Below are 11,319 nucleotides of genomic sequence, written 5' to 3'. Positions count from 1 at the left end.
GTGGACTGCTGGTTCTGGTGTCCTGGGTCATCAGTGTCCTGAATTCCTTGTTACAGAGCTTAATGGTGTTGCGGCTGTCCTTCTGTACAGAGGTAGAAATTCCCCACTTTTTCTGTGAACTCAATCAGGTGGTTGGGCAGGCCTGTTCTGACATGTTTCTTAACAACATGGTGATGTATTTTGCAACTGTGCTGCTGGGTCTTGCTCCCCTGCCTGGGATCCTTTACTCTTACTTTAAGATTGTTTCCTCCATATGTCAGATATCATCAATTCAGGGCAAGTATAAAGCTTTTTCCACCTGTGCATCTCACCTCTCCATGGTCTCCTCATTTTATTGTACAGGCTTAGGAGTGTACCTTAGCTCTCCTGCTCCCCAGAGCTCCCACTCAGGTGCAGTAGCCTCGGTGATGTACACGGTGGTCATGCCCATGCTGAACCCCTTCATCTACAGCCTGAGGAACAGAGACATAAAGAGGGCTCTGAAAAGAATTGTTGGGATTCCAGTAATTTAAGGGTCAGTAGTCTCGGGGTTGAAGAATTGCCCATGATTGCAGGGCTCAGAGCCTCAGAGTCAGGAACTGCCATTCTTTGATCAGACTATGGAGGTAGAATCGACTCCTTCTATTTACTTCCTGGAATTTCCATTAGTTTGAATTCAACTTTTCCATACATTTAAGTAACTCACTTTATTAACCTTCTATTCTGTCTGATACACAGACAGGTTTCACTTTGTCTACCTTCATATATTCCTAATGATTTCCCCAACCTTGAATCACAAATGCCTGGAAATTTCTGTATCTTACAAGGGGCAAGTTGGATTTCTTCAAACTAATTTCATTTCAAGTAAATGTTCCCTAGATTTCCCCAAAGAATAATCATGGGTTGTATTCTTCATATGGAAGATACTACCTTGGCCACTAAGCCCTTCATATAACCTTATTGTGGAGGAGAATACAAAACCACAGTTCTCACCCTGAGTCTGTTAGTCTTTTTACACATATACCCTTACTCCTCTTCCAGAAAATGTGGTCTCTAACATTGTTCTGTTTAAGTCTCGGGCTACTGACAGGGATGCTTAGGCTAGGAAAGCCCAGACATTCCCCTGCACCCCTGTGCTTGTAAACATTCCCATAAATGCTTCCCTGACCAGAGTTTCTGCTGTGGCTGCACCAGCCCCTTGGTTCTTATTGTGACTGTAACACACACCTCAGCAACATCCATCAAAGAACTCTAAAAAACCAAGGTTTATTCCTCACAGGTGCTGGAAGGCACATGGAAAAACCAAAGGCCATTTGGGGAGGTCTCAGAGGAGGAGAGAGGCATTGACAGGGAGAAAGAGAGAGCATCACTGAGGGATTTGTCTTTATTAAGGTTCATGACCAGAGTATATAGGCGTTTGCGGGTTTATGCTTTATTAGAGAATCTTATATGATTAGAATTTGGGTGCTGAATGGGGAAAAGCAGGGTTACTCATGTGTCAGTATGAAGGCTACCAGGGCTTTCTGAAGAGGTATTTCATGGCTGGGGGCAGCCTGAGGGCTTATCTGGTAATAGTGTTCCACAATTGTGTTTATTCAACATGGTTGTCCTTGAATTGCATACCTAAGAAATCAAAAGCTTAATTTCAGGTACTTACTCTACAAACATGCTCCTGTGTTTCCTAACCAGTATCCTCCTTTTTTCCCCCAGAGGTAGAATTTACTTATTCATCAGTTGTATATAACACCCAGTGCTCATCCCATCCAGTGCCCTCCTTAATGCCCATCACCCAGTTACTCCATTACCCCACCCACCTCCCCTCCAGCACCCCTCAGTTTGTTTCCTAGAGTCAGCGTCTCTTTTGGTTTGCCTCCCTCTCAATTTTCATCTTATGCTATTGTTACTGTAATTCAGCTCAATATACAGAATTCCTACCATAGCCACAGGCAAACACTGATTAGTAAGAATTTCTCTTCCAGTACAGTCTACATAGAAAGACAAATTAGAATAAATAAATTGACCTTATATTTTCTTAGTGTCAGGATGACCATAAGTATGATGAAGCAAAATTTCAAAACACTCATTTTGTTACTAGGCAAAATATTTTTCTTTCTTTTTTTTTCTTTTTTTTACAGCACAGCTCATGCTGTGCATCTATTTATTGGAGCATGAAAGATTGATGTCCACAACTGAGGAGGTTTATTCACTGAGGTGAAGTGTTGGTTAGAGTTTTCTATGTTTTATCACCCATTATCTCCCTATTTCTACTAGAAAACATCCAATGCTACCTGCTAATATGGCTCTTTCTATTGTTACACAAAATAATTCCCTTTTCCTAATATTTGTCACAAATGCTAAGGGATAGTGAATGAATAGTATCAACATCATTCATTTTGTACCTTCTTCCTCCTCAGAAATCTCTCCCACCTGCATGACCAGAGGATGCTTCACAGATAAGCTGAATGTCCTGCTGGTCATGTGGTTCAGGATCACCATTTCTTCTGCACCAATATGCATGTCCTTCAAACTGTCCCAGTGACCCAGAAGGAAGCCCACATATAGTCAGCTGGTCCTAACGTCATCAGAAATAAACTTGAATAACAGAAAGATCATGACTGCTCTCCTTAATATCAGATCATAGACCACAAATAAAAAGCAGCACATGTTCTAATTGCCTCATGTCTGTTTGTAAGATTATTGTGTCAGCTTCTGCTGTTTAACAGGTTGTCCTTGTCAAATGGGATATTATACTGATGTGGGGTGGTCAAATGCAACGGTCAACAAATAATTCTTGAGACAATTTTGGCGCAAAGATATGCTTTTATTATAGCACAGAGACAGGACCTGGGGGCAGAAAGAGCTTCCCTGGGATTGTGAAGAGTGGCTGATTCTTGGGGAGGGAGGGGGGTAGAGAAAATGTAAGTTTCTGAGGAAATTCTGTGCGCTGAACAAGAGGTTTACAGGACCTTAGAGGGCTGGCTATTGTCAAGATGAGGTTGCTGTCAGTATCTAATGAAACATCAACATTAAGGCAGCCCTGAGTTCCTCGGGTGGTGTCATGCTCTGAATGTCTGAGGGATTCAACAGGGGCTGCAGATTGTAAAGAGATTGACTTTTACCTACATTTCTCTTGCCTTTGTTCTCCTCATCAATTATGTCTTTACAATCAAATGGCATTATATTCTCAGAAGCATTTCTGATCTCTGACGGGCTCCTCAGGGGTCTGTGGTCAGGAGTGAATCTCTAAGTTGTGTTTCTAAGGTTCATCCATGGTGTTGTATGTGGCTGGAGTGTTCTTCTGTCTCAGCCAATTTATGGCCTTATTACTACATTTCTATATGTAAGATATTCTATTTAGAAATTAAATAAAATTAAATGAATCGTTTGAATTTCATCCCACTGTTCCTGCATCTAAGGAAAACACTTGTTTTCCTTCCCTGTTCGAAGAGGTCTCTCCCAAACCTTCCATGGAGAGTCAGCTACCTGTGCTCTAGGCCCTACTCTTAGCCATACACTGTAGATATTTTCCACTTAATTCAATTATTGGAGTATAATGACATACAATAAACTGCATATTTAAAGTATAGAATTTGATGAATTAAAGGAGCTACACGAAAAGGAAGAGTACATAGTGCATATTTCAATTTGTATATAATAAGACTGTTAGGTAAGCTTCAACTGCTCTGTTAGGTACTTATTAAAAATTTAAGCTCCCTGAGCCTCTTTCCTTATTTCTCAAGGCAGTGCAGAATACTAAATATAATGTTAAATGAATCTTGTTAGAAAAGAATGAAATGTATGGAAATTCATTTTTTTTACTCCTAAGAAAACATTCCAGTATAGTGGTTGTGACTTGTGTGTGTGTGTGTGTTTGTACACATTTTTCTTTAAAATAAGCCCACTCCCAAATGTTTATACAATTTATGATATCATCTTTTATGTTGAAAGAAAACTTGAGGGAGAGTTGGAAAGGGTAGCACTGAAAAAGAATGAATGGTTGAACTAACATGAAATAAAAAGCTGCAGATATATATATATATGTATAGACCAAAATCATAAATTACAATGAGTGACCTTAATTTTGATCCTGAGTTCCTTTGCTATATCACTACCTCAAAGGCCCCAGAATCAAACCACAGGCACATTTATGCCACGAGGAATTCACCATACCAGCTGATGGGGCAGAATGTCTCCAAACTGATTTAATTTTTTTTCTAATTAATGTGGGTTCTTCAAATGTAATTTGCCCTATCCAAGGGAAGTGCTGAATGAATTGGAAAGATTAAACTTAATATCCTCAAATAATTTCATTGACTATGTCCATATGAGATTCCTCCTACTGCTGTAAAATATCCCCACGCTACTTGTTTAAAACAAACACACATGTACTCTTAACTTCTGGAAGCAGAAGCTTGAAAGGAGTCTCATACTGCCCATAGTAACATGTCTGTACAGTTAAGTTCCTTCTAGAGGCACACGGGAGAATCTGTTTTCTTTCCAATTCTAGTCTCAATTTTTGGCCACCTGCATTCTTGCTTCATGGCTCTTCCTCCAGCTTCAGAGCCAGCAGGGCAGCATTCTCAAAGTCTCTCTGACACCAACTCTTTTGTCTCCCTCATCAACATGTGGAGGACCATTGTGATTACCTTGTCCCACCTGGACAACCATTGCTAATCTTTTTATCTTAATAGCAGTTGATTAGCAATCCCGTTCAATCTGCTACCTTAATCCTTCCTTGCTATAAAAAGTAACACCTTAAAAGTACTAGGGATAGTTCTATTTTGAACTTTTTGAGGAACCTCCATATTGTTTTCCAGAGAGGCTGCACCAGCCTGCATTCCCACCATTGGTGCTAGAGGGTTCCCCTTTCCCACATCCTCACCAACACCTCTTTTTTCACGAGCTGTTACTTTTAGCCATTCTGACACGTGTGAGGTGGTATCTCATTATGGTTTTGATTTGTATTTCCCTGATGATGAAGGATGTTGAGCATTTTTTCATGTATCTGTTGGCCATTTGTGAAGACTGATATTTTTACCTATTCCTTGCTGACCTGAATGCCTTTTATTTCTTTTTGTTGTCTGATTGCTGAGGCTAGGACTTCCAGTACTATGTTGAACAACTGACTACAGTGAACATCCCTGTCGTGTTCCTAACGTTAAGGGAGAAGCTCTCAGTTTTTCCCCATTGAGGAGGATATTAGCTGTGGGTCCATCCGACATGGCCTTTTTGGTTTTTTTGTGTTTTTTTATTATGTTCAGTTAGCCACTGTATAGCACATCATTAGTTTTTCATGTAGCGTTCAATGATTCATTAGTTACATATAACACCCAGTGCTCATCACAACACGTGCTTACATGGCCTTTTTGATTTTAAGGTATGTTCCTTCTATTCCTACTGTCTTGTGGGGTTTTTTTAATTTAATTTAATTTTATTCTGTTATGTTAGTCACCATACAGTACGTCATTGTTTTTTGATGTAGTGTTCCATGATTCATTGTTTTTGTATGACACTCAAGGCCCACCACATACTTGGATATTCAGTGTGGACAGATCACTAGACAGCATCAAGCACCATGTCTACAATGTAGATTGGAGTTCATAAATGTACTTCCTCAGGGATAAGATGTTTATAAAATTAAATCAAACAATCCCTATGAGATGCAAGCTCATGTTATAGTACACAAAAATATCTAAACACATCTGTTATAATTATGAACCATTTTATGACAAAGGGCTATGTGATAGCTCTTAACATATAAAGAAATTCCTAATTGTAACAGCAAACATGTCTTGAAGCCAATGTGTGTGAAGGACAAGGTTTATTATATTATCATATTATATTATCTTGTATGATATTATAAGAAGAAGCCTCTTCTCTGCCTTTTTGAAAAGAAGAACAGACCCTGTCTTGAGACAGCAGGACTGGGTCCCCACCACGTGTAAATTCTTTGAAGATAAAGAGACCTAATCCAGGCAGGTTACTAGGTCTTAGACTTGGGAGAAAATTATAACTTGGAGCTGAGATAAGATGCTAGGAGATTCACACATCAAGAAGGGGGCAAGTACAGGGAAAGGGAGTAAAAGGAATTTTAAAAATTACCAAAAACTGGATTCACTTGACCTCTAACCCTGTCTTTTGGGAACTGAGATTCATTAAGAAAGCATCCTTTCTGTCCAGAGACTTTTCCACTTGGGAATCATGTGCATAGAGACTGGAATCACAAGAGGGAAATGTGCCTAATGAGCAGACAGAGGGAGCTGTGAATACGTCCTCATCTCCAGTCCGTCAGCCCGGGCAACCTTGGATGGGAAGGACCATGCTTCTTGTCTGTTTGTTCCAAGTCCTTATTCTGGCTGGAGTTCGATGTTTCACTCCCTCCTGCCTCGGATGAGGACAGAGCTTTAGGCCCTATCATCTGCTGTCCAGGGAGGAATTCAGACTTCCTCAGGACACCTTCCTGTCAGACACCCCAGCCAGGTGAGTCCAACCCCCCAGTGGACCATGGATGACAGGATCAGAATGGAAGCCAAGACAATCGACCAATCATCACCTGAGAGCCAATTCAACTTAGCCCAGAGCAAAAGATCCCTGTGTTTGTTTGATTGATTGATTGATTGGCTGATTGACTGATTGATTGACTCAGAGCTAATGTCAATTTCACAGAGTGACTGCTACTCACACTTTTGAAGGTCTTTTATAGTCTTTATCATGAAATTGCTATTATTGCAATGCTAGAAAAAGTATGTTGAGATTGTTAAACTCAAAGTGTGGTTCTAATCCGGTGTGATTTTTGTCCCGAGGGTCATTGATCACTGTCTGGAGCCAGCTTTGCCTGTCACAGTGGAGAGAGGTGCATGGAGGTAATGTCTAAACACCCTACAATGCACAGGACACCCCAGGGCAGGCTCTGGCCAGAATGTCCATGGTGCAAAGATAGAGAAACCCTGAGGTAAAGAATATCAGTATTTGAATCACAGCTGCATTCAAGTTCTGCCTTCAATCTTGTAACAACTTACATTTCTGCCAGCAAATTCACAGTAACCCCTTGGCCACCAGTTTAAAAGTTCCAACCACAAAGAATGTAACAACTCTATATAGTTTTTGTTCCCCAGGCTGCTGGTGATAGAGATGTTTCTTACTGTTCTTAAACTATCCCTCAGGTTCAGTGAACTTCATATATTTGATGATCATTCTTACTGGGTTTTATTATTATATACCCATATGTTATTCTCCTTCTCAAGCTCTCTTTTATTTTTAAAACACTATCAGCATTTCAAATGATTTCTTCAGATCCTTATTTCTCAATTGACTTTTGGAACATATTTTGACCATAAAAAATTGACATTTTATTTAAATCCATCTACCTGCTTACTTCTGAGTTTCTTGTTATATTTAAGTGGTGTTGTCCAACTGAAATTTTTGTGTGTAGTTTTCTTCATGTTCTAATATATGCTATGGTTACACCAATACTGAGGTCATAATCCTCTGAGTTTGAGTAAGATCCGAGAGAGGGGACCAATTTCATATTCTTCCAAATAGATATCCCTTTATGCCACCATTTATTTAGCAATTCAGCCTTTTCCAATGAAACTGAAATGCAATCTTGCCATGTAGTAAATGTCCTTATACATTGAAACCTAATTCCTGACACATACAACAAATAAAAACTGAGGACCCGTCATGGACCAGAACATTCTAGGGACATTACATGTTATTATATGTAATATAACATTACATGTTATATCCTTTCATATCTAGGTTTTTTCCAATTTAGTTATTTTTTTAAAGATTTTATTTATTTATTTGAGAGAGAGAATGAGATAGAAAGAGAGAGCATGGTGGGGGGGTTCCGAGGGAGAAGCAGACTCACCGTTGAGCAGGGAGCCCGATGTGGGACTCGATCCCGGGACTCCAGGATCATAACCTGAGCCAAAGGCAGTCGCTCAACCAACTGAGCCACCCAGGCGCCCTCCAATTTACTTATTAATCCATGTCGATATCATTGATGATTGCTATTTTATATCCCATTTCAATTTGTTTTGGTTTTTCATACAAATACGCCTAGGACAGTTGTATTGAAACTACTCATTTTACATTTTAAACTGGTTTTGTTTATATATATATATTATATATATATATATAATATATATATATAATATATATATTACACCCAATTAGAACCACACATTGAGTTTAACAATCTCAACATAATTCTTCTAGCATTGCAGTAATGGCAATTTAATGGTAAAGAATATGAAAGACCCTCAAAAGTGTGAGTAGCAGACACTCTGTGAAATTGACATTAGCACTGAATAAATTAATCAATTATATATATGCCTATATATACATATAAACATAAATATGTATATATGTATATATATTATTTGTCCATGGGAGGCTTAAGAATTGGCATTTCTGCACTTTACAGGAGAAAGATCACTTACCTGGCCTAGTTGGGTTGGATCCATTCCTAACATAAGCAGGATGATGAGGCTGAGAAAGACAGGGGAATCACACAACCCAGGAGGCCATGGTGTCCTGCATGCGTGTGACTTTAGAGTGTGAGCAGTCCCCACAACAGGGTGCCAGGGCTCATAACTTCCAAGGTGACACAACACAGGGGCCACTAAGAAGGGGATCTTGTTCAATTCATGGGATGTCTCTGCAACACGATGAATACAGTGGGAGAGGCAGTGTGCACAAGGAAGTCCCTGTGCCTTGAGGGTTCAGAGGTAGCAGAGAGGCCACTTCCCTCCTCAGCATGTCGGACAGCCTCTCTCCTCAGTCTCCCTCCTGTTCATTCCCCTTGCAGCGCTGGCTTTGCTTCTTTGACTTGACCCTTGGAAACAAGTACCTCCCTCGACGCTTTTGCACTGGCCATTCCCTTTGCTGGGCACACACTTCGCCCATATTCCTTCATCTACCCCTCTGTCTTACATGAGGTCTGTGTTCCAGTGTCACCTTGTTTGCAGAATGGCCTACATACCCATGAAAATAGCATGCCCTATTCACTCTCTGCTTTATCCCTGCTTTCCTTTTCTTCATACCACCTGCCACCACTTGAAATATTATTTAAATTTCTTATTTGTTCATGTATTCTTTCTCCATCATTGAATGATAGGGACTTTTGTTCTTTACCACCCCATACTCCTTGCCTACACAATGCCTAAAATGTAGACAGCACTTAATTTGTTTTTCAAAAGCTTACAATAATTTTTAAATTAAAATTATAGAATACATGGCCTTCGGAAAAAAAGCGATTGGAACAAAAATTCCAAAACTATGGGGGTATAGAAGTTCCCCTAAAGTGGACCATATGTAAGCACAACATATTAAAGTGAATTTCTAGAACATAAAATTTAAAAAGTAGCATTTAAAAACTGAGCATAATACCAGATCGTGTGAAAATTAGTCATGCTATTTGCTTCTGTCCTTGAAGTCACCTCCACCACATGGAACCAGGGAATGAAACACAAATTTCAAAGTTTCACCTTCTAGGACTATCAGAGGACCCAGAACTGCAGCCCCTCATATTTGGGCTTTTCCTCTGCATGTACCTAATCACTGTGCTGGGGAACCTGCTCATCATCCTGGCCGTCAGCTCAGACTCCCACCTCCACACCCCCATATACTTCCTTCTCGCCAACCTGTCCTCTGTAGACATCTGCTTCACCTCCACCACCATCCCCAAGATGCTATGGAACATCCAGACTCAGAGCAATGTCATAAGCTACGCAGGCTGCATCACACAGATTTATTTTATCATACTCTTTGCTGGGTCAGAAATCTTTCTCCTGAGTGTGATGGCCTATGACCGGTTTGTGGCCATCTGCCACTCCCTGCACTACACAGTCATCATGAACCCCCAGCTCTGTGGACTGCTGGTTCTGGTGTCCTGGATCACGTCTATCCTGAATTCCTTGTTACATAGTTTAATGATGTTGCGGTTGTCCTTCTGTACACACTTCCAAGTCTCCCACCTCTTTTGTGAACTCATTCAGATGATCCAACTTGCCTGTTCTGACACCTTTCTTAATAACTTGGTGATGTATTTTGCACTTGTCCTGTTGTGTGGTGGTCCTTTTGCTGGGATCCTTTATTCTTATTCTAAGATTCTTTCTGCCATATGTAGAATATCATCAGCTCAAGGCAAGTATAAATCATTTTCCACCTGTGCATCTCACCTCTCTGTTGTCTCCTTGTTTTATTGTACATTGCTTGGTGTGTACCTTAGCGCTCCTGCTCCGCAGATCCCCCAGTCAGGTACAGTGGTCTCTGTGATGTACACGGTGGTCACGCCCATGCTGAAACCCTTCATCTATACCCTGAGGAACAAAGACATAAAGAGGGCTCTGAAGGGAATCATTGGGGCTCCAGTGATGTAAGGGCCAGTCGTTCTGGGGCTGAAGAAGTGCCCATGATTGCAGGGCTCAGAGCCTGAGAGCCAGGAAGTGCCATTCTTTGATCAGACTGTGGAGGTAGAAACATCTCCTTCTATATATTTCCTGGAATTTCCATTTGTTTGAATTCAACTTCTCCATATATTTAAAATAACTCATTTTATTAACCTTCTACTCTATCTAATATACAGAGAGTTTTCCCCTTTGTCCACAATATACTTTTAAAAGTTTTTTCCAACCTTGATCAAAAATATTTGGAAATTCTCATTTATTTCACGGGGTACCATGGATTTCTTTCTTTTTTTTAAAAAATTTTTTAATGTTACGTTAGTCAGCATACAATACATCATTAGTTTTTGATGTGGTGATCCACGATCCATTGTTTTCCTATAACACCCAGTGCCCCATGCAGTACGTGCCCTCCCTAATACCCATCACTGGGCTAACCAAACCCCCCTCAAACCTCCCCTCTAAAACCCTGTTTGTTTCCCAGAGTCCATAGTCTCTCATGGTTCATCTCTCCCTCCGATTTCCTTCACTTCATTTTTCCCTTCCTTCTCCTAATGTCCTCCATGCTGTTCCTTATGTTCCACAAATAAGTGAAACCATATGATAATTGACTTTCTCTGCTTGACTTATTTCACTTAGCATCATCTCCTCCAGTCCCATCCATGTTGATGTAAAAGTTGGGTATTCATCCTTTCTGATGGCTGAGTCATATTCCCTTGTATATATGGACCACATCTTCTTTATCCATTCATCTGTTGGAGGGCATCTGGGCTCTTTCCACAGTTTGGCTATTGTGGACCGTGTTGCTATGAACGTTGGGGTGCATATGGCCCTTCTTTTCACTACATCTGTATCTTTGGGGTAAATACCCCAAAGACTGTCTTTTTTCCATTGCATATTTTTTTTCCTGCTTTGTTGAAGATTATTT

General features: G+C 40.3%; 2 protein-coding genes across 2 annotated transcripts; both read left to right on the top strand.

Moving 5' to 3' along the window:
* Window positions 1-2: 2 nt before the first annotated feature.
* LOC141372070 (olfactory receptor-like protein OLF4) lies at window positions 3-512 on the top strand (the record flags this gene model as incomplete). The annotated part of the gene is made up of 1 exon (XM_073890539.1): window positions 3-512. A coding segment is annotated over one exon (510 nt), but the record flags the coding sequence as incomplete, so codon positions are not given.
* An 8,922-nt stretch (window positions 513-9,434) lies between these two features.
* LOC112818698 (olfactory receptor-like protein OLF4) lies at window positions 9,435-10,367 on the top strand. Its single transcript, XM_073890540.1, has one exon. The coding sequence runs from the start codon at window positions 9,435-9,437 to the stop codon at window positions 10,365-10,367; it is 933 nt and encodes a 310-aa protein (XP_073746641.1).
* Window positions 10,368-11,319: the final 952 nt, after the last annotated feature.

Source organism: Callorhinus ursinus, unplaced genomic scaffold (assembly GCF_003265705.2).
Source record: "Callorhinus ursinus isolate GAN/ISIS: 27379988/994484 unplaced genomic scaffold, GSC_fseal_2.0 scaffold708, whole genome shotgun sequence".
NCBI classification, from domain to species: domain Eukaryota; kingdom Metazoa; phylum Chordata; class Mammalia; order Carnivora; family Otariidae; genus Callorhinus; species Callorhinus ursinus.
Note: the sequence above shows the minus strand (reverse complement) of the source record. Positions and strands in the feature narration are given on the sequence as shown.

Coding starts and splice junctions, on each gene's coding strand:
- LOC112818698 (XM_073890540.1), top strand. CDS start 9,435: ATGGAACCAGGGAATGAAACACAAATTTCAAAGTTTCACCTTCTAGGA.